The 23,923-nt window shown below is 40.6% G+C and overlaps 1 protein-coding gene across 2 annotated transcripts in view; it reads right to left on the minus strand.

Moving 5' to 3' along the window:
- LOC126356844 (mitochondrial intermediate peptidase) overlaps positions 1–23,923 on the minus strand; it is a 136,013-nt gene that overhangs the window by 10,214 nt on the left and 101,876 nt on the right. For both annotated transcript variants that reach the window (XM_050007401.1, XM_050007402.1), the window contains 4 exons: positions 20,378–20,591; positions 19,546–19,673; positions 9,395–9,616; positions 26–259 (listed from right to left, as the gene is read on the minus strand). In XM_050007401.1, the coding sequence (XP_049863358.1) occupies positions 26–259; positions 9,395–9,616; positions 19,546–19,673; positions 20,378–20,591 (798 nt within the window). The remainder of the gene's footprint in view (positions 1–25; positions 260–9,394; positions 9,617–19,545; positions 19,674–20,377; positions 20,592–23,923) is intronic.

Raw genomic sequence — 23,923 nt, forward strand, 5'->3', positions numbered from 1 at the left:
TACTTAGAACAAAGGAATTACTTACTGTATTGGCAACACATGGGATTCCATAGTATTTATTTTGAAGCTGTGCTAGAACATCTGTTGTTGAGCCCTGCAATGGGTGGTGACTGTGATAGCATTGGTCAAGTGCTGAATAAAACACTTGTAATTGCATTTCTGATGCAGCAAACAAATGCTTTGATGCACATAAACGAATGAGCATGTCTTCTGGCATTTTCTCTTGAGTCTGAAAATGTCTGGCAAAAGTCTGTACAACCTGTGATCAAAAACAAAGCATAATAAAGATAAATTGATGAAGAATATTGGCACAAAATTTGAATTTTCAATGCACATGTCATTAATGTCATGAGAATGTGGTAGAAAACTGCATCTAGTAACTCATAAATATCATAAAGCACTGTAGAAAGTCTGAAATGGACTACTCACATTCTGTGCTTGTGTCTGGACTGCTGCATAATTATATTGCAGAAAATTAAAAGCACTATTTTTCTCTAATTCCATGGTCCTAACCCAGTTCCCATGCCCACATTCAACTAACGTTGCATGTACCTGCATGGTCTTGCCTAAGACCCTCAGAAAAAAGTGAAAATTGCAAATGAACTGTCTCTCAATCCAGATATTAAAGGTTCACTACTTTTTCACATTCTCCACTTACAAAGACCCTTCTTCATTTTAGACACTCGTGTTTCTTACACATGAGTGTCTAAACAATGAAAACAATCAGTTTTTGATAGAATTATTTAACTGGGCGGATAAAAAAAATCTACTCACTAATCAGCAGTAGAACACACACATAAAAGAAGGTTGTAATTAGGCAAGCTCTTGAAGCAAGTGGCTCCTTCTTGGCAGAAAGGTTGAAGGGGAAGGAAGAGGGGTGAAGGAAAAGGACTGGAGAGGTTTAGGAAAAACGTTAGATTTCAGGAAAGTCACCAAGAACCGCATGTCAGAGGAGACTTACTGCACGGGATGAGAAGGAAAGACTGTTTGTTGGAGGCTGCATCAGAAGAGATTTGAAAACCTTAGAGCTTAAAGGTAATATGCAGGACAGAGATTACTGTCGAAACATCATGCATGAGTTAATAATCGTGAAAAGCCAATGGCATTGTATGTAACAGAGGTGGGAGGGGGCAGTGAAAAATAGAAGGATAAGACAATGAAAGCTGTAGAAAACTAAAATGGAGTGAAGAAAAGAATAGTTACTGTGAACAAATGATGAAACTGAAGAAATTAATGTAAATGAAGGCCAGATGGGTGGAAGGTAATGTTGTAGCGCTAGTTCCCAACTTCAGAGTTCTGAGAAACTGGTGTCTGTCGGAAGAATCTAGATGGTGCATGTGGTGAAACAGGCACCGAGGCCATGAGTGACATGTTGTAGAACGTGCTCCGCAACAGGATATTGTGTGTTGCCACTGTACACCCTCTGCATTTGCCCATTTATCCTAATTGATAATTTGGTGGTAGTCATGCCAATGTAAAAGGCCGAACAGTGTTAACATAACATGCGTCATTTCATGGAGGACGGGGAGCCTCCTGTGAAACGACACGTCATATACCAGCGCTACACAATTACCTTGATTCTTGCCACCCACCTGGCCTTAATTTACATTAATTTCTTCCATCTTGGCATTTCTTCACAGTAACTACTCTTTTCTTCACTCTATTTTAGTTTCCTACAGCTTTCATTGTCTTATTACCTGTCTATATTTCACTGCCGCCCTCCTCCCACCTCTGTTATGTATGATGCACTTAGCTTTTCACTCTTATTAACTCATGCATGCCATTTAAACAGTAATCTCTGTCCTGTCTTCCACCTCTAAGGTCTCAGGTTTTCAAATATTGTCCAATGCAATCTCCAATAACCAGTCTTTCCTTCTCATCCCGTGCAGCCTGTTTCCCCTGACCCGCAGTTCTGGGTGATTTTCGCAAAATGTACCCCTTTTGTTAGACCTCTCCAGTGCTTTTTCTTCGTCACTCTTCCTTGCCCTTCAACCCTACTGCCTGCACACAGAGCCACTGGCTATGAAAGCTTGCCTAATTACAACCTTCTTTTATGTGGTTGTTCTGCAGTTGAGTGGTGAGTAGATTTCTTATTTATCCAATTAAATTACACCACAATCAGCAATATACTTCTCTCCTATTAGATCATCAGAGACAAGGTTATACTGTGAATGATCCTCCTCGTCTTTTATTTTCTTAATTTTTCTACTGGTAACTTATGAATGCACTGGAACTTTTGAAGTGGAGAATATACAACAATTAAATTCAAATACTTTCAATTTCCACCAAAATCAAACTCCCATTCAAACTGACAAGTTATTTAAAAAGTATTCTCTGATTAACAATGTACCCAGATAACTACTGAAATTTCAACACCTCACTGCAGTTTCTTACAGAAGTTTGTGCCCAAGGCAAATGTTCAAATGGTTCAAATGGCTCTGAGCACTATGGGACTCAACTGCTGTGGTCATTAGTCCCCTAGAACTTAGAACTACTTAAACCTAACTAACCTAGGAACATCACACACATCCATGCCCGAGGCAGGATTCGAACCTGCAACCGTAGTAGTCTCACGGTTCTGGACTGCGCAAGGCAAATGTTACTGTGAACAATTATCATTATTAAAAGGATGTGAAATTATGTAAACAAATATGCGTCTAAGTTAAAGAGACTGTGAAAGAAAAGATACTGATAATTCCAGAGTAAATCTCCTATCTGAAAGTAATCCACCTAACTGAACTGTAATAATTAACACTTTGATTGCAGAGCTCTTTCAGAGAAGTTGAAGACCTCTATGCTTCATACATGATGGACTATTACAGTAGTTCATGTCCGCACTGCCTATGGAGCTTTCAACAGTTGCAGAAGTTCAAAGATTCATGCTTGTTTATCACTTATATGCAGTCAATTTTGGTATCAATTCAATAGCAGCACTTCTGGCAGTCATTTGCTTTAAACCCAATATGCAATATTTCCATGTACAGCACATTAGAGAACCAATTACAGACAAAGAGAGAGAGGGAGAGAAGGGGAGGGAGGGAGGGAGGGAGGGAGAGGGAGAGAAGGGGAGGGAGGGAGGGAGGGAGAGGGAGAGAAGGGGAGGGAGGGAGGGAGGGGGAGGGAGAGAAGGGGAGGGAGGGAGGGAGGGGGAGGGAGAGGGAGAGGGAGAGGGAGAGAGAGAGAGAGGGGGGGAGAGAGAGGGGGGGGAGGGAGGGAGGGAGAAGGGGATGGGAGGGATAGGGATGGGGAGCGACAGGGAAGGGGAGGGGAGGGAAGAGGAGGGATAGGGATGGGGAGGGGAGGGAGCGGGAGGATTGATTGGTTGGTTGGTTGGTTGGGTTAAAAGAGGGAAGAGGGACCAAACTACTAGATCATCAGTCCCTTGTTCCCCTTAAAATAATTCCACAACGTTGGGTGTAAAATAACTCAGACATACAAAACACAGCTGGAAGATAGGAGAAAACCACAAGAATGACAGAAGATCAAATAAACACTAAAATGGACAAAATCGGACAAGAAAATCACAGAGAGACCCAAGAAACATGTAGAAGAGATCAAAACAAGAGAGCAGATTACCATGGCTGGCTCACCTTCAAGGGAAGGACTCCGGCCTCCACCAGGACACTGCACCGGACTCATTCTAAATGCTCCCGTCACTAGGCGAACACCACAGTGGTGCACTGGGTCAAGTAAATGCAATGCTGAGGGTGCCACCGAACCATAAATGAGACTCCCGTACTCAAGGCAGGATTGAACAAAGGCTCTGTAGAGCTGCAGCAACGTAGAGAGATCTGCAACCCAGTTGGGGTTCCTTAGGCAGCAGAGGGCATTGAGGTGCTGCCAGCACTTCCGCTTAAGCTGACAAAGGTGAGGTAGCGAAGTCAATCAGGCATCGAAAACCAGTCCTAAGGATCGATATGTCTCCACTACAGTGAGTGGATCGTCATTACGGTTAAGTTCTGGTTCTGGATGAACAGTGTGACACCAACAGAAATGTATGGCACACGACTTTGCGGCTGAAAACTGGAAGCCGTGGGCTAGAGCCCATGACTGCACCTTGTGAATGGCTCCCTGTGGGTACCACTCAGCAACACCAGTGCTGGAGGAGCAGTACAAAATGCAGAAGTCATCCGAATACAGAGAAGGTGATACCGACGACCCTACAACTGCAGCTAGACCATTAATAACCACTAAAAATAAAGAGAAACTCAATACGGAACTGTTGCCCCTGTATTCTCCTGAATACAGGGGCAACAATGGGAGGCACCGACTTGGACACGGAAAGTACGGGGCGACAGGAAGTTTTGGATAAAAACTGGGAGCAGGCCCTGGATATCCCACTCATACAATGTGGCAAGGATATGATGTCGCCAGGTCATGTCATATGCTTTATGCTAGTGAAAAAAAGATGGCAACCAGATGTTGGCGTCTGTAAAAGGCTGTTCAGATGGCAGACACAAGGGACACAAGATTATCAATGGTAGAGCAACCCTGGTGGTATCCGCCGTGACATGGAGCCAGTAGGCCACGCGACGCCAGGACACAACCCAACCGATGACACACGATACGTTCCGGCAGCTTACAAAGGAAGATGGTGAGGTTGATGGGCTGGTAGCTATCCACACCAAGCGGGTTTTGACCGGGTTTGAGCACCAGATTAATGGTGCTCTCCCGCCACTGCGATGGAAAGATGCCATAGCATGAGATCTGGTAGAAGGTGACAAGGAGATGTCGCTTGTAGTCAGATGAGAGATGTTTAATCATCTGACTGTGGATCCGATCCGGCCCAATAGCTGTGTCACAGCAACCTGCAAGGGTGCAAGGAGCTCCCACTCTGTAAGTGGCGCGTTATAGGGTTCACTGTGGCACGTAATGAATGTGAGGACTTTCCTTTCCATCCACCGTTTGAGGGTGCGAAAGGCTGGGGGGTAATTCTCCAACTCAGAGGCTCGAGCATAATGCTCAGCAAAGTGCTCGTCAATCGCATTTGAGTCAGTAGATAACACTTCATTGATGTTAATGCCAGGGACACCTGTTGGGGTCTGGTACCCAAAAAGATCTCTGATCTTCGTCCAAGCTTGGAAAGGTGATGTATGGCACCCAATGGTCGACACGTACCTCTCCCAACACTTCTGTTTGCGTCGTTTTATAAGCTGGCGAATGTGGGCGCGGAGCCGAGGTGCTATAGGGAAGGGCGCCGCTTGTGTCGCTGTAGAGCTCACCGGCGCTCTTTAATTGCCTCAGTGACTTCCGGTGACCACCAAGGGACTGTCTTTCGCCAGGGGCACCCTAAAGAACAAGGGATTGTGTTTTCCACCGTAGAAATGATCGTTGTATTGACCTGCTCAACGACAAAATCGATGGCACCATGTTGGGGAGATTCAGTGGTGATGGCAGAGGTGAAGGCTTCCCAGTCTGCTTTGTTTAAAACTCATCTGGGCAGGCGTCCGAGGGGAGTGACAGGAAGATGAGCAAGAGGTCACTACCACACATCATCACGTGCTCTCCAGTGGATAGATGGGAGAAGACCACGACTGCAAACCGAGAAATCAATGGCTGAATATGTGCCATTGGTCACACTGAAATATTTGGAGGCACCTGTATTTAAGAGGCAGAGGTCAAATTGTGACAGTAAATTTTCAACCTCCCTACCTCAGCCACTAAGCATGGCACCACCCCACAAGGGGTTACGAGCGTTAAAATCTCCCAAAAGTAGTAAAGGTTTAGGGAGTTGATCAATCAGTGCAGCCGATACGTTCAGGGGTATTGCACCAAACCATCTGGAGGAAAACAGTTATTTCCTGTGCCATACTCATCCTGACAGCCACAGCTTCAAGGGGAATTAGAAGGGGCAGAGATTCACTACATAGACACAAACTCCACCTGACACTCTATTATAGTCACTACGGCTCCTGTAATTTCCCTTATAGCCGCGGGAACCATGTTTCCTGGAGGGCAATGCGAAAAGCAGGTGTAAAGCTTCACAGCTGCTGTAGCTCAGCCAGGTGATGGAAAAAACTGCCGCAATTCCACTGGACGATTACGTGACCATGAGACTGGGAAGGCATGAAACACTCAATGAGGCAGTCTGCGCCTCAGGGTCACCTGATGCCACCAGATGAGTACCTGTGCAATCGACATCCATTGTGCCTCAGGGCCCAGCGAGATCTAGGCCCTCAGCGGATGCCAGAATCTCCACCTCATCCTCAGACACAGAGCATGTAGGTAGTGGTGGTGTGTGTGCCACCACAGTGCCTTGGTACTCGGGGTTTTTTTTCTTTTTAGATTTCTCTCTCTGCTCCTTAGGTTTGTCTGGGTGGAAGGGCTTCACTGATTCAGTCTCAGGGACTGAGGAGGACCGTGAAGCCTGATGACAAGCTACCTGTCATTGCTTCAGACACTGCCAAGTGTCAGCTTTGCCACTCGTAGGAACCTGGGAAGGGAGTAACCCAAGGGATCCCTTCCTGGTGAGAGAAGCCAAAGAAGACTTACGCTTCTCCAGCTGAGAAGTGGGGACTATCGTCCCCGATGGTTGGGGGGTGTTGCTCCTGAAGTAGGTGGAGCCTGTGGCTCTGAAAGCCAACTGTACGTGGTGGAATGGACAATGATAGAACCGTTGTCGTAGCAGCAGTGTAGGTTGACGTCATATGCACAGGATGTAACCTTTCAAACTTTCTTTTAACCTCAGTGTAGGCCAGTCGGTCCAGGGTCTCATATTCCATTATTTTTCTTTCTTTCTGGAGAATCAGTCTGGCAAGACAAATGGTGCTCTCTGAACTTGACACACGTGAGAGGTGAGACACAGGGAGTATTGGGATGTGAAGGACGTCCCCAATCCCGACAGGTGATGCTGGAAGTACAGCATGAAGACATATGACTGAACTTCCAGCACTTAAATCACCGCATAGGGGGAGGGATGTATGGCTTTACATCACAGGGGGGTGGCCTCACCCAGCAGCTGGAGAATGAGCGGAAGTGCAGATCCATGTCAACGAAGGAGGCAAGAGGTCTCAGCACATGATGGACACTATGCACCATGGAAGGCACTTTTCCCCAATTGGCTTGCTCTTCGGGCAAAATTTTGAGAAATGGCCGTCAAACTCTACAGAGGACCATGACATAAAGGCTCAAATGTGATAGACTCCCTTTAGTCGACTCTTATGACAGGCAGGAATACCTCAGGCCTATTCTAACCCCTGGACCTGCACAGAGAGAGGGAGAGGGGGAGGGGGTGAGTAGGAGAGGGAGGGGGAGAGGGGGTGAGTGAGGGGAGAGGGTGGAGAGGTGGAAAGGGGGAAAGGGGGAGAGAGAGAGAGAGAGAGAGAGAGAGAGAGAGAGAGAGAGAGAGAGAGAGAGAGGACAGTGGGGGAGGGGGAGGGAGAGAAGGGGGAAGGGGAGGGGTGAGAGGGATGGGAGGGGCAAGGGGGAGGGTGGAAAAAGAGAAAGAGGGAGAGAGGTCAGTGCAACACGGATTGGCTGAGAGCTCACAACACCATGTTTTTTTCCTGTCTTGTGATTACTTCTGTTGTCGTAGTGTGCGCGGTACTATTCTGAACTAAATTATGATGTTCCCAAGATTTTCAGACAGAAATACGGTAAGTATTGGTACACTTCTGCATGTGCTTTGTCAGTTCAGTTAATGCAATTTAATATTGATTAAAAAAAGGTCAAACTGTAAGACGTATCTGCAGCAATAAGTATCAAGTTGGCTTTACACACCAGTTTTTGTAGATAAAATGTTGATTGAGGGGAATTTACTAAATATAGCTAAACTTATTTGCCTCTTTATGATGGACAATCAATAGCAATGCCATTTCATGCCACTATGATTATAAAATCCAAAGTGAACTTGGCTTCATGATGCTGGTATTTACAAGACAGAAACAGTGGTCACTGAATGTTAAGCAGGAAGGGGTGAATCGTAAAGGCAAGTTGTGGAAAACGATGATTTATTCTTTTCTGTGTGAAGTATGTACTTGGTGGTCTGATGTTAATATTTTGTAGTATCAATTGTTCTTCAAAGCACTGTCAATGTTTGGGATGTAAAATTTGTATGGTGCTAGCAGAAAAACCAAAAGAAAAGTGACATTTTTACTACCAAATAGTCTTTATACAGTTATTTTAGTAGTAGGATATGTCAATTAACAAATACTGAATCATAATTTTTATCCACAATGATCTCACTGAACATCCACAATGATCTCATCGAAACAGCAAATATGCTGAGAGGGGAAAAATATATATAAAGCTTAAAGGCTACTAATGTCAACAATGAATATCCAAGCAAGAAAATATAAAGTCACTTCAGAGCTTCTGAAATAATATAAATGAAACTCATTTTTTGTTGGTTGATTCCTATTTTTTCAGAACCCTGTAAGAAAAGGCTTGTACACTGCATCGCACCACACTTTAATTTACCCAATATTGAACATTTAGTAGCCATATACTAACAACAAGCTACATGTTCCGCTGACCTGCCACATGTCAAATACATGTCTTGTGATAGTCAACAGGTACAGCAATTCCACATGAATTCTGGAAAATACATGGTGGCCACTTGACAGCATTATCTGTATCCACGGATCATTGCCCCCCCCCCTCTCCCCCCCCCCCCTCTCTCTCTCTCTCTTTCTGCATAGGCTCCCTACATAACAGGACTTTGTTATTAAGCACAAGTCACTACTTCAGGTAATAGTTTAATTTCCTATAAACCCAATATATGGCATTTAAAACAAAGCTCTGTTCTAAACAATGAAATAATGTTTCTGTGGCAGAACACTTATGAACTGTACTGTAAACCAATGCTAAAGAATAAAAGGTTTTCTGTACTTCAATGGTATCTAAAATAACAAATCAGCAGTAAATAATTTGACTACGACTTGTATTATGAGAATGTGTTTATATATTCCAGTGTAAAAGTGTTTAAGTGGATACTCAATAAAAAAAACACATCACAGCATATGCCTGAAAACAATATTAGTAGTATGAAAAAATCTTAGGCTGCCAAACTCAGTGCACACTATCCTGTACTTGTAGAACAATATTTTTTTTCCACTCTATGTCCAGTGTGTATTTTGTCCAATGAGACAATTCTCAGAAATTATCAGAAAGACGTTATATGTAGATGTCTGTCTAATGTTGTTTAATGTTTGATCTTATTCATTACAATTCAAACAATGAGCGAACAGCACATATCATCCCTGTAGTATCTGCCTGTTTACACACTGTTAGTTGCAGCCACTACCCAAACATAGTTTACTCTAATGCATAAGCTCATAACAAAGTAAAATTACAATTTTTCAGCAGCAGAATACATCACACATACCAACTGTATATTGAGAAAAATTATAATACTCACAGAGTGGAAATCATAATAAACCGAAAATGTACAAACCCTAGGATCTGCAGCAAAATATTCCATCAATACAGAAGGAACTTCAGCAAAGTCAGTACTGCAGCGAGTTCCAGTAACGTGCTGATACTTTGTACGAGCAAGCATTGAGTGCATGGCATGTCCCATCTCATGGAACAAATTATCAACCATGCTAGGTGTCAACAAGCTGGGGCTTGACCATCGTGGAGTAGGTAAGTTCAGCATCAGTACAACAACAGGATTCTGTAAAGGTGATAAATTTGAGAACATATTAATTTTTAAAAACAAAATATTGTTGCATGGCAAAATAATGTACTGGGCACAACTGAGTGCTGCTATGGCTCACATGACAAGCTATGGATGAGGTCAGACCAGAACATTGTTACATCAGGTAATACCAGCTGATATGACAAGAACTGCAGCTACATCACCACGCAAGAACAACATTAATGGACACCTGAGGAACCAGAGTTGGAATACCAGAAACCTAGCAGAAAGATGGGGCCACTGCAGCATCGATGACCTGTTTACTTCACATTCAAAATATGGTTTTGTTGTGACTTATTCAACAGAAACAACTGCTGTGGCAAAACAATGTAGGGCCAAGTCCGCATAAATACTCGTTATGCTTGCATATCCAAAGGAACATCGCATCATACTCCTAAACAACACAGGCACTGCAATATCGTGTTTATTTGGTAACACCAGGTCAGCAACTTTCAATTAAAATGTTTCCCCTGTACAGAAATAAACATAATGGATGTACAAGTACAGGTTATAGACACATGGTTAACAACATATGAAAGAATAAGTGGGAAATCAAGGTTCGAGTCCCAGTCGGCGGCAACTTTTCCATTGTCATTGTTCCGTTACACAGCTGGTTATTGTCCACATTCGCAACTGTGAATACATTTCCTGTGTGTCAAAACAACTGCAGTCACTGCAGTGCCTGCTCCTTCAGACATGCATGCATTTCCAAAGTAGCATTGCATCATACTTCTGAACAACATAGGCCCTGCAATATCATATCTATCTGCCAACACCAGGCAAGTGACCTTTAATAAAAATGTCTCACCTGTACATGAATATAAGTAATAGATGTGCCACTGCAGGATACAGACACACAGTTGATGACATGTGGAAGTTTGGGTCTGGTGATGAAGCGTGCAATGATAGTGTAATGGTAAGGCAACTAATTGCGATAAGTGGAAAATCCTGGTTTGAGTCCCGTCCAGCTCAAATTTTCATTGTCATCATTCAATTACACCGCTGATCATTGTCTACATTCACAACTATAAATACATTTCATGGATACTGAGTTATTTCATATGTTAATGAACAATAATTCTATGGTTCCTTCAATCCCACAAACCAACCAACCAACCAATAATTCTACAATGGAAGAAGTAAAGGTAACAATGAGCCATATAGTTGAAGTAAGCGTTTGATAGCCACGTAAAGACTGAAAACATAGCTAAGTTCTCAAATGATGTCCTTATTTAGTGATAAATAACACAGAACACCCATACACCTGCACAGCTACTGTCCCAGCCAACTAAGTTGTAGTGGCACTGCAGCTTGCCGAAAGTACGGGCACTAAAGCAATTAACTGATAGGTCTTACGATCAGGATAAGTTAAACATTCAATTAATTTGATTATTACATTTTCCACTTAACCATGTTGCTATTTGCAATCAAAAGAGAAAAAAGAGCCCATAAAGGTATTACAAGAGACAATATCGAAGGAAACTGCTAAGATGAGGCAGAACAAACAACAAGTAGGCATCACAGCATATAGCAAAAATTAAACAAAAATGGATTTGGGAGAACTAGAAACTGACCCAGTAAAAGTGTATGATGAACTGAAATCGCAATTTATGCAACCAGATGTTAATGCAGGGTCAAATATGTCAAAAGCAGACAGGCTTGAGAGATGTTGGTGAAGCACCTACAGGGTGTTTCAAAAATGACCCGTATATTTGAAACGGCAATAAAAACTAAACGAGCAGCGATAGAAATACACCGTTTGTTGCAAATATGCTTGGGACAACAGTACATTTTCAGGCGGACAAACTTTCAAAATTACAGTAGTTAAAAGTTTCAACAACAGATGGCGCTGCAAGTGATGTGAAAGATATAGAAGACAATGCAGTCTGTGGGTGCGCCATTCTGTACGTCGTCTTTCTGCTGTAAGTGTGTGCTGTTCACAATGTGCAAGTGTGCTGTGGACAACATGGTTTATTCCTTAGAACAGATGATTTTTCTGGTGTTGCAATTCCACCGCCTAGAACACAGTGTTGTTGCAACAAGACGACGTTTTCAACGGAGGTTTAATGTAACCAAAGGACCGAAAAGCAATACAATAAAGGATCTGTTTGAAAAATTTCAACGGACTGGGAACGTGACGGATGAACGTGCTGGAAAGGTAGGGCGTCCGCGTACTGCAACCACAGAGGGCAACGCGCAGCTAGTGCAGCAGGTGATCCAACAGCGGCCTCGGGTTTCCGTTCGCCGTGTTGCAGCTGCGGTCCAAATGACGCCAACGTCCACGTATCGTCTCATGCGCCAGAGTTTAAACCTCTATCCATACAAAATTCAAACGCGGCAACCCCTCAGCGCCGCTACCATTGCTGCACGAGAGACATTCGCTAACGATATAGTGCACAGGATTGATGACGGTGATATGCATGTGGGCAGCATTTGGTTTACTGACGAAGCTTATTTTTACCTGGACGGCTTCATCAATAAACAGAACTGGCGCATATGGGGAACCTCAAAAAGTACTGGTCTGGGCCGCCATTTCTTCCAAAGGAATCATTGGCCTATTTTTCAGATCCGAAACGATTACTGCATCACGCTATCTGGACATTCTTCGTGAATTTGTGGCGGTACAAACTGCCTTAAACGACACTGCGAACACCTCGTGGTTTATGCAAGATGGTGCCCGGCCACATTGCACGGCCGACGTCTTTAATTTCCTGAATGAATATTTCGATGATCGTGTGATTGCTTTGGGCTATCCGAAACATACAGGAGGTGGCGTCGATTGGCCTCCCTATTCGCCAGACATGAACCCCTGTGACTTCTTTCTGTGGGGACACTTGAAAGACCAGGTGTACCGCCAGAATCCAGAAACAATTGAACAGCTGAAGCAGTACATCTCATCTGCATGTGAAACCATTCCGCCAGACACGTTGTCAAAGGTTTCGGGTAATTTCATTCAGAGACTACGCCATATTATTGCTACGCATGGTGGATATGTGGAAAATATCGTACTATAGAGTTTCCCAGACCGCAGCGCCATCTGTTGTTGACAAATGTAACTACTGTAATTTCGAAAGTTTGTCTGCCTGAAAATGTACTGTTGTCCCAAGCATATTGCAACAAACGGTGTATTTCTATCGCTGCTCGTTTAGTTTGTATTGCCGTTTCAAATATACCGGTCATTTTTGAAACACCCTGTATGTCAGGAAAGGAAATACACATTAATCCTTTAATTGCTGCAGACAAACTTATTGGATACTGTATAAAGTGCTAAGCAACTATGGTCTAATCTGCTCTGAACGATTTGAATTTGGGCTTCTACCTGCTGCAAAGTTACTTGAGCAGCCTGCTTTGGTCGATGTTGAGTATGTCTGAAGATCTAGCAAGTCTTGTTGTCCAAGGCAAAATAAGTACTGTGACCATAAACATTACTCAAATAGTTAATTTATGACTTTGATGTTCATAATAAACAAGTTATTGTATTGCATAACTCGCAGAAGTGCAAAAATTGTTTTCGAGATTCATAATAATGCACTTACTGGCAGTTTTTGAAATTATTTTTCAAGCTTCTAACAAAAATGAAGTACTACTTTCACTTCATTTAATCTGTTATCTGTCACTTCTTTGCAACCCAAACATATTACCTGATATTCCTCATGGTACTAACTAATAATGAATAAATCTGTCAATTATGAAGCAGATAATTTTAGATTTATCATCTGAGGCCAGTGTTTGATAAGGTGCAAATTTTACAATTTTTTATGTTTGCTGGGACTGGGAATAATCCGTAACAAAGTTTACTTTACTATGTTTTGTTGTGTACAGCATCATTTAACATTCTACTTGCATGATACACTACCCATCTGTAATACTGCTCTTCCCATGTAGAATGGTCGATAGACTGCCTACTGCAACATGCCAAGAGTGGCTCAACACAGTCAGTGATGACAGCATAGTCACTGCTACAGCTAGAGAAATCACAAATGACTGCTGGTGATACCATGCTCCAGGAATTAGGTCTCACTGGCAAACACTGTAATCCATAGCTAGCATATATGGGTCAATGTCATAGCACTATAACACTGCTCTGTTTATGTTTGTGTTATATCATATGTCAGACTGGCTTTCATTATTGGACTGATGTTGGTTTCTTTCTCGAATATGTGCACAAAGATTTCAATGATGATTCTCAGTTTTGTATTACAGACATAGATGAATCTTCCTTGTGAACTTGTTAAAGTTGATCATTTGATGACCTTGCTTGTCACAGTCGTGGCTATTATTTTGATTGTGTCAGTGTTCAAGTAATGTCTTCCATACTGCACAATAAAGGAGTTAATCAAGAGCATTAGAGTTCTATCACATCAGCAATTATTGCAAACAGTAAACACAATTTTTCACTTTGCTGAAAAAGGCCTGTTTGGAAGAGTTAAGTGACTATTTCTTCCTTAGACTGTAGCAAAGTGAGCATATTAATTATCTGTAAGGTATTCAACATGTAAAACAAGTCACAATGACACACATTCTCTCACCCTATTTAATAGCTCATCAAACATATGAAGTACAACTGATAGCACATGGACAGCTGTAATTGCTTGTAACATCAAGTTCAGTTATTATGAGACAGTACAACTGTTTTAAGTAATGTCAGTCATGGTTCAGACTAGCAAATGTTCAGAATGACATTTTCATTCTGCAGCACAGTGTGCACTGGTAAGAAACTTGTTGGCAGATTAAAACAGCGTACCAGGGTGAGATTCAAACTTGGGACCTTCATGGGCAAGTGCTCAACTGACTGGGTACCCAAGCATGATTCACAACCTATCCTCACAGCTTAATTCATTCTGGGAACATACTCAAGTTGTCGCCAAGTCATGTCTCCGCAATATCCTTTCTTCTAGGAGTGCTAGTTTTGCAAGTTTCACAGGAGAACTTTTGTGAAGTTTGTAAGGTATTAGACAAGGTACTGGCAAAAGTAAAGCTGTGAGGGTGGGTCATGAATAGTGCTTGGGTAGATCGTTCAGTAGATCACTTGCTCACAAAATGCAAAGGTCCTGAGTTTGAGTCACAGTCCAGCACACAGTCTTAATCTTCCAGTTTCATACCAAATACTTCAACACAACCTGAATTTTAAACAGCTACTTGGAGGTCAGAACAAAAATACATCTGTGAGTGTTAATACGTCCACAGTACACAGGTATCTGAGCAACGGCACATCTACAGCACTGTGGGTAAGGCAGGTTAATGTGCTAAAGCACATACAAAGCATTTGGGGAAACATACAGTACTAAGTTTTAGTACACTTATGGTACTTAAATGGTTATTGTTGGACTTTTTATTGATGAACAGATACAGAGTACCTCATGGGACTGTTTGCATTAGAACAGTGAACTGATATTGTTAAGTTTTACATACAGACAGGCTCCATCGAGAAATGTAAAGAAATATTTCAACTGAAGTATCCTGTAGGCAACTTAGGCAACTCCTCACAACCTGGGTTATTCAAGATTTGTACAAGGAATGGAGGGCCGTAGGAACTGTCCAGTATGTGCAGAGGCATAGGCAACTGACAGTGAGTACCCTTGGAACTACAGACAGAATTCGCACAAACATTATGAAAAGTCCTCACAAGCCAGTGAGGTGGTTACTGCAGCAGGCTGGTGTATCTCATACATCATGTCATCGTGTACTAAAAGATATGAAATTAAAAGCCTGTCTTGTGAGTGCGTTCCAGAGTTGAAATTTGCTGGAAAAAACTTCATTATTCTAACTGGCTGTTAACATCAATTGCTTGCGATTACTTGGACCCCTTGCTTTACATTGTGTCAGACGTGGCCTGGTTTCATTTGTCAGGTTATGTAAATTCCAAGAATTGCAGCTACTGATTGTAGGACAACCCACATATTCTGCATGAAGAACCTCTCCATTCAGTTGTCTGGAATTCACATTATTGGCCCATATTTTTCCATTAAACCTTAAACAGTGCCCGATATCTCGAGATCTTTGAATCTTTTTACGCATGTTTACATATGTAGGAAGCTGTATGCAGTATTCCAATAAGATGAAGCAAGTCCTCACACATCCAACCAATATATGATCCACATCACCAAAGTGTTCTCTGAAGGCAGACTTATCAGTACACGTCTCTGTACTCCAAAATCCCCTGATTTAACATTGTCATTCCTTTTAGCAACGCAGAAGATGGTACCCACAAGCTCCCCTTGTTCGTCATTGGCAAATCTAAGAAGCCAAGGGCATTCAAAAATATAAACGTATCTTCCTTGCCAGTTTATTACCGCAATCAAAAATCTGCTTGGATGGACTGCAAACTTTTTAAATCCTGGTTTTCCAAAGAGTTTGTACCATCGGTCGAAAAAGACGAAGCAAAAAGATTTGCCTGTTCGTGCTCTACTGCTTTTAGATAACGCACCATCACATCCATCTGAGGAAGATTTGGTGAAAGGGGAAATAAAAGCTCTCTTTCTGCCTCCTAATGTGACCTCACTCATCCAACCAATGAATCAGGGCGTTATCGGATAGTTAAAAAGGCGTTATCGCAGAAAGTATATCAGCTCAATCTCGAAAAAATCTGAAGGAGGTCATAACTTATTTGAGGCGAAAAAATCCCTGAACATTGAAGATCCTATCTACACAATCGCTGATGAACTGAAATCTGACACACTGCGGACATCGTGGCGTAAGCTTTGGCCACAAGTTATGACTGAAAATAAGCATACCGAAGATGAGCAAAACAACGACACACTGGAAATCATTGAAGATCTACAAACCCTGGAGCCGAACGTCCCTGCCGACGAAGTTGAAGAGTGGATCAACAAATGTGACAAAGACTGTGACACTTCTACAGAGCTCAATGACGACCAGATTGTTGCTGCTGTTAGCCAGGAAACTGTGAATGAGGACTCTGACGGCAAAGACTACAAACCCCCCCCCCCCCAGGATTTCACACGACGACGCAAAAAACGCTTTTGACATCGGCCTTCAATACATCGAACAGAATCCAACTTCAACTCCAATGGACTTTTTGTGGATAAAAAAATGGAAGGACACTGTAGATAAATCTAGAATAACATCTGCTGAACAAAAATGTATCACTGACTTTTTTTCCAAGTAATTTGTTTTCATTTTTACTGTCAAAACAATGCATACAGTATAATCATTCTTAGTTTATACATACAGTAGTTTATTTCTTTGTATGAAAATCCTTTTTTATATACGCAGTGGTATAAACATTTTTTAGTTTAGTTTATACGTTATTAAGTACAGTACAGTACTATAATTTGTTTGTCGTTTTTTCTTTTAAAAACAATACATATTACAGTGTGTGTAGCCTTTTTTAGTTAATACATTGTTTAGCACTGCGTAAAAATTTTTTTTATAGTACTGTAGACATCTTTCAGTTCTTAAATCGTTTAATTTTTTGTACTTAATGTCTTTTTATATTTTTTCCAATAAATATTAGATTTTTCAGATAATCTGACCTTTTTTTTGTTCCAACCATGGTCCCGGTCCCGAAGGTGACGGATTAGAGGGGTTCTACTGTATATCAAAAACAGTAAAGGACCTAAGACCGAACCCTGTGGAACCCCGTACTTGATAGCCTCTCAGTTTCAGGAAGCAGCTGTTGTTTTAACATTACATGAACCACTTATTTCAACTTTCTGCATTCTTCCAGTTAAGTATAAATTAAACCATTTGTGCACTGCCCCCCTCAAACCATAATGATTTAGCTTATCTAAAAGAATTCCATGATTTACACAATCAAAGGCCTTTGAGAGATCACAAAAAAATACCAATGGGTGATGTCCGGTTATTCAGAGCATTTAATATTTGATCAGTGAAAGCGTATATAGCGTATTCTGTTGAAAAGCCTTTCTGAAAACCAAACAGACATTTTGTTAGTACTTTATTTTTACGAATATGGGAGGCTACTCTTGAATACATTACTGTCTCAAAAATTTTTGATAGAGCTGTCAGAAGAGAGATTGGGTGGTAGTTGTTGACATCCAACATGTCCCCCTTTTTATGCATTGGTTTTACAATGGCATATTTCAGTCTATCGGGGAAAACACCCTGCTCCAAAGAGCTATTACATATGTGGCTGAGAATCCTACTTATCTGTGGGGAACAAGCTTTAAGTACCTGGCTGGAAATGCCATCAATTCCGTAAGAGCTTTCACTTTTCAGTGAGTTTATTATTTTACTAATTTCAGAGGGAGAGGTTGGTGGAATTACAGTTGTTTCAAACTGCACAGGTATGGCCTCTTCTATTAGTAGCCTTGCCTCTTCTAGTGAAGATCTAGATCCTATTTTCTCCACAACATTTAAAAAATGATTATTAAAAATATTTTCAATTTCTGATTGTTTATTAGTACACTTGTCATTGTGCTCTTGGTTGCCCTGTTTCCCTTTCAATAATATTCCAAATTGCTTTAATTTTATTATCAGAGTTACTGATCTCAGACATGATACACATGCTTCTGGATTTTTTAATAGCTGTTCTTACCACCACACAATAGTTTTTATAATATTGAACAATTTTGGGGTCAGTACTCCCTCTTGCTGTTAGATGCAGTTCTCTTTTATGGTCGCAAGATATTCTTATTCCTTTAGTTAGCCAAGGTTTTTATATGTTTTCTTGAAATTATGTTTAACTATTTTCTTGGGAAAACAATTTTCAAATACCCTTAAAAATGTATCGTGAAATAAGTTATATTTCAAGTTTGCATCGGGTTCCTTATACACTTCATCCCAGTCTAGGTGCTGTAGGCTTTCCCTAAAGTTTGCAATATTTATATTGTTAATTGAACACACTGCTATGAAAGTCTTATTTGATATACTGCCTGCTGCATCAACACACTCTGTGAACTGGATCCAAACAAACCACTCCTCATGAATCCCTGCCTCTCATTGGCAGCTGCTAGGCTAGCGACAAGTAGTGGTGGCAGTACTGACTGCAAGCTGAGAGGATTGGTAGGAAGGGGAGAAACAGTAAGAATGAGGAGGTAGGGAAGCAGCACCCAGCAAGCGATGCTGCATGACATCACAAACAAATCATTTCATCTGCTGAGACAAAAATGAGATTTTCCCAGTGGTTTTTTTTTTTTTTTCAAATTTCCCTGAAATTTCCTGACATGTTTGAAATTCCCTGATATTCCTTGATTTCCCTGATTTCCAGAACTTGTGGCAACTCTGAAAAATTGGTATCTGAAGCTGGGCAAACTGTGCCAGTGGCAGCACCAATCATCAGCACGTGCGTGTGCAGCTGCCTATCCTGTGATCAGCCATCAAAGGAGACTTGTGTTTATAATATTTGTAGTATTCAATTCTTACAAATTATGATTATAATTAAAACAAACAATTTAATTCAGCTTTAATGCTCCCATTTTGTAAAATTTAATACTTCAATCCCATGTTTTTGCGAATGCACCAAGTTCCTACTGTAACAATGATAGCTAGGTGAATTCACATACTGCGAGGGACACACATTTTATCGTGATACCCTGCAGTCAGCAATGTTTTCTTTTCTGCTGGACAAGATCAGGATGGGCCACAGCACAGAGCTGAAGCAGCATGCACTGTTCACAAATTGGCTAACAAAATAAACCTACTGAGCATTACTTGCAATTCATGGAATGGCACATTTGCTTAACTAATACATCTATCAGTTCCATACTGAGATTGCCAGCATAGCTGGCCACATCAAAATATGATTACCAACACCTGATTACAAGATAAGAGTGACTCAATATATTACAGTAAGCAGAGGTGAGCACAGCATTAGATACATAACAACAATTAATTACTCACTCATGTTATCTTCAGTATAAAATATGAAGTAACCAAATGTCTACATTAAACTGTTCTTAGCCACAGGGATCTATATTTACCTGGTAAGATCCATCAGGTAACTCCTTTCCACCTCGAATAGTGAAATGGCAGTCCTGATTTGGTTTTCCTGGTCTTTCATAAAAGTCACAATATATATGTCCCAGAAGTCCTTCATCTTTGTGTACCACTATGGAACAAATTAAAAAAATTTAAAAAATGTGAAAGTTTTACACCTGTAAGGGCAGTCAATGTAAATCTGTCAAAAACATTTTCTGGTGTACATAAAAGTGCCGTAATGTAAAAGACTTATCATTAAATTTGAGAAAATATAGACAATATCCCTTCTTTGTGCTGAAAATAAAACAAAATACATCACAAATTCAAGTAAACTTTCCTCAGGTGCAAGAAGGGGTAAAGATTATACTCTAGTGTCACTCAAATCGATATAGAAAAGTCAAAGAATGTGTAAAATTCTTGTTTATGTAGCTATCAACAGTTCAGCACCTCTACTATACGGTGAGTTGTTATCTTAACTTCTTCCATTGTTCGTATTCCATCCAGAGTTTTTTCAGCATTTGTAATTACATATGTTTTACAGAAATAAATCTCAATTAAGAACTATAATGACATCAGTGGTACTAAATAGCGTAAGGGCAGGTATCAACTCACCAACTGTTTGAAGTACTGAGTCTCACACACACAGGGTCTGTTCAAAGGTAGTAAAATTCTCAGGCTTGTTTATGTCTATCCACAATTTAGGGCCTCATCTACTCAGTGAGTTGTTACCTTTACTCCAATTATTTAAGCTTCGAACTTTCTGTTATCATATTTTTATTGCCTCAGTTGTTCTAATAACACACACAAGACTACAATTTATTGGCATTACTTTACCTGCAAGCTTGTAGACATCAGGAGACCAAACTTCTCCTGGACGTACTTCATCATTCACTAAGCTAATGTTATAAAGACTATTCGTCAATGTATTCAGACCCTCCATACATGCTCCCAGGGAAAGATATGGTGAAAATTCTGAGCTTCCAACCTGGAGCCAATCACGTTTCACTTTCTGGGTAAAATATGGAGTGTCCCATGGAGCTAAATTTTGCTGTAAGAGAATTGTCAAATTAATTCAGTTGGACCTTTACATATGTCTGCTCTGTGTGTGTGTGTGTGTGTGTGTGTGTGTGTGTGTGTGTGTGTGTGTGTGTGTGTATACCTGTCCCTTTCTCCTGCTTAAGGTAAGTCTTTCCACTCCGGGGATTGGAATGATTCCTTACCCTCTCCCTTAAAACCCACATCCTTTCATCTTTCCCTCTCCTTCCCTCTTTCCTGATGAAGCAACTGTGGGTTGCGAAAGCTTGAATTTTGTGTGTCTGTCTGTGTTTGTTAGTGTGTCTACCAACATACCAACACTTTCGTTTGGTAAGTTACATCATCTTTGTTTTTAGATATAATTCAGTTATATGGTAGATACGAACTGCAGTTCTCATGAATTTGATGCACTATTCCCAAATTAATTTATTTACTTGTTGTTGACTCAATCTGCTATTACTATGGCATTCTTAGTACTTCCACTATACCTGTGTGTTCTACTATATCTATATGCATTTCAAAGTAATATACATCTATGGGATCCAATTGGAGAAATAGAGTGCTGGAGTACATTAACTTCAATTGTCATGATTTTCTTTGAACGTGGGTCCATGGTTCCTATAAAAATTTTAAATGATTCCATTTTGCCTGCAACTGTCTGTTTTTAATTTATTTTCTGTACTACTGCACAATTTTGGCCTTCGATCAATTTCAGATATCTATATTAATAAAAGGCTATCTCAGTTCCTAGTTCACAATCCCAGTTCTAGGTTGCCTTGCTAACAGCTTCCAAGGGAAACAAAAGTTTTACTTTCAGTTTTTCGCATGAATGATGAAATTTAAATATAATATACTTTCATAATACACTCATTAAGAAGTATAATCTTATGTCACAGCTTTAACACATTAAGCTGAGTATTACAATTAGAAACTGTGTACATGTCTTGAGGCAGCATAACTCACCACGCGTAAATACCCAGACTATATAGATTCGCTATTTGAGAATGAGGGACTTACTGACTTGCAACAAACTTTAAACATACTTTCAGACCTCTACGAACCGTTTTCCTCATTGACAGCCCCCCCTACATGCACACACAAGATCATGAGAGGAAAAAATTTTGTTACTTATTACATTTTTGCTGTTCATGCAGTAAAACTTGAGCATTAGAAATGACAATGTAATTCACTATTTCCTTACTGTCGACTTTATTTGCAACACAATTTGGAGACAGTATCCACATATACCACTGAAAGTACCTGTAAAGTTCAAGAGCTACAATGTCAAATATTGAGATATGTAAAAAACCAGTTTCTGATTAAAACAGAGCATCAAGTACCCAGACTAGACTCAACTAGTGTACGATAGCGAGAGCATTTTATATCAAATCTTTTATAAACTTCTTCATTCTTATATGCTTAATGTCAAATAACTAACACACTAACTCTCTCCTAAAGTAATCAGAACTCTAAAGCTGTTTTATAAACGGGAGTTCAGTTATTTAAAGAATTGGGATTTACTGTTGTACACTTATTTGTTGACATTATCATCTTGATGACCAACATGAGTGTTGGAAAAGGTCCAAGGACAGAACTGTACGACAGTGCAACAAATAAACAAAAAGCTGGCAAATACAAATGGAGTGAAATCATTTAAAAATTTTAACAGCCACGTTTTCCATACTACAAAATAATTTTCTTCTCCTTGCTATCTTTCAAAATATTGCACAAGACATCTATTTCCTTTCATATGAATGTCTTTACTAGAAGTGGATAAAGGAAAAAAAACGGACGAATATTACAGCAATATCATTTTTACATAAAAAAATTTGCTATTATTTTTCAATTTTTGTTTTACATTTACAGCACTAAGATGTGATAGACAACTCTCACCAAACATAGTGTTCTCTTTCAAATTTTCTTTCAGTTCATTTTGGGTCCATATAGATTTCATCACATTTGAATGCATTGTTCCATTCAGATACATACTACAAATATTAAACTATAATACACTGAGATTTTTCTTCACTGTCGCAGAATAAGAACCGCATACTATGTCTCAAGTGTTTATTGATGGCACAGGAGTAACTGATGAACATTTAATTCTTCTGTACCTTGTTCTACCTTAAAATGAAATACAGCAAGAGATACTAATGGTTTTGTATACTTACTGCTGCTACTACTCGTAGTGTGGCTTCAGCTGCCACAGACTGTGGTCTTGTGTGCGTGAATTGCGTTTGCGTAAGTGTGTGCATGCGTACGTGAGTGTGTGTGTCGGCTACCCTCCTGGCCTCAACTTTCTTTTTACTTCTCTCCTTTTCAACTAACTCCGCCCCCACACCCTCCCACTTTTCCCCCACCTTCCGTTTAACCTGCCGACTGCACCTAGCTGCCCTACCCTCTCTCCACCTCGTCCCTGCAAGCTGCCTGGCAGCTCTTAACTATCCCCCATACCTACCCTGCTATTTGCCCCCCTGCCTGCCCCAGCCTCCTTCTTACCTCCACCCAGTCGCCTCTCCTATCATGAAATGCTGCTACTACTCGTAGTGTGACTTCAGCTGCCACAGACTGAGGTCATGTGTGAGTGAGTTCCGTGTGTGTGTGTGTGTGTGTGTGTGTGTGTGTGTGTGTGTGTGTGTGTGTGTGTTTGGCTGTCTAATTTTGATGAAGCCTTTTTGCATGAAATTTCACTTTGTAACAGGCTTTTTGTTGTGCCTATCTGAGACTCAGCATCTCCGCTATATGGTGAGTAGCAACTATCTCTTTCATAATATTGTTACAGGCCATCCTGGATTTTTGATTGTTTCACAGATTTATTGCCTAGTTTCAAATACTAACACCAATTTTGGTACTTTATACAGCACATACATTTCAACACTTTCAATTTCTATATGACCTTGTCAAACTGACAACAAAGCCTACCATACAACATTCTTCACATTTATTAGTTCCAGGAAACTGCTATTCGCATGGTGTACAATTTCATTCAATTTTCTTTTCCGTATATCTCACATACAATAATAGATTAATTCCACATCTGTAATTTTTTAAAAGTGTAAAGTTTGTGTATGCATTAGGAGAATAACAGAGTATATACAGTAAGCAGTAGGGATAAATTGCTACAAGTATGTGATAGGTATCACAATATGGAGGGGAAGTGTCATCCAAAGAGGAGAAATGAGACAGGATGGACACAAAGGAATGATTCAAAAATTCACTGATACTTCTGGGTTTTCCAGTAATGTTTTCCACAATTTTCAAATTTTATTTTCATTACACAATTAAATGTGTGATTGTTTTCTGCTGGTAATTAAACGTGGTACAAATCTCACCAAAATTAAGATG

The sequence above is a fragment of the Schistocerca gregaria genome, chromosome 1 (assembly GCF_023897955.1).
Source record: "Schistocerca gregaria isolate iqSchGreg1 chromosome 1, iqSchGreg1.2, whole genome shotgun sequence".
In the NCBI taxonomy this organism is placed as follows: Eukaryota; Metazoa; Arthropoda; class Insecta; order Orthoptera; family Acrididae; genus Schistocerca; species Schistocerca gregaria.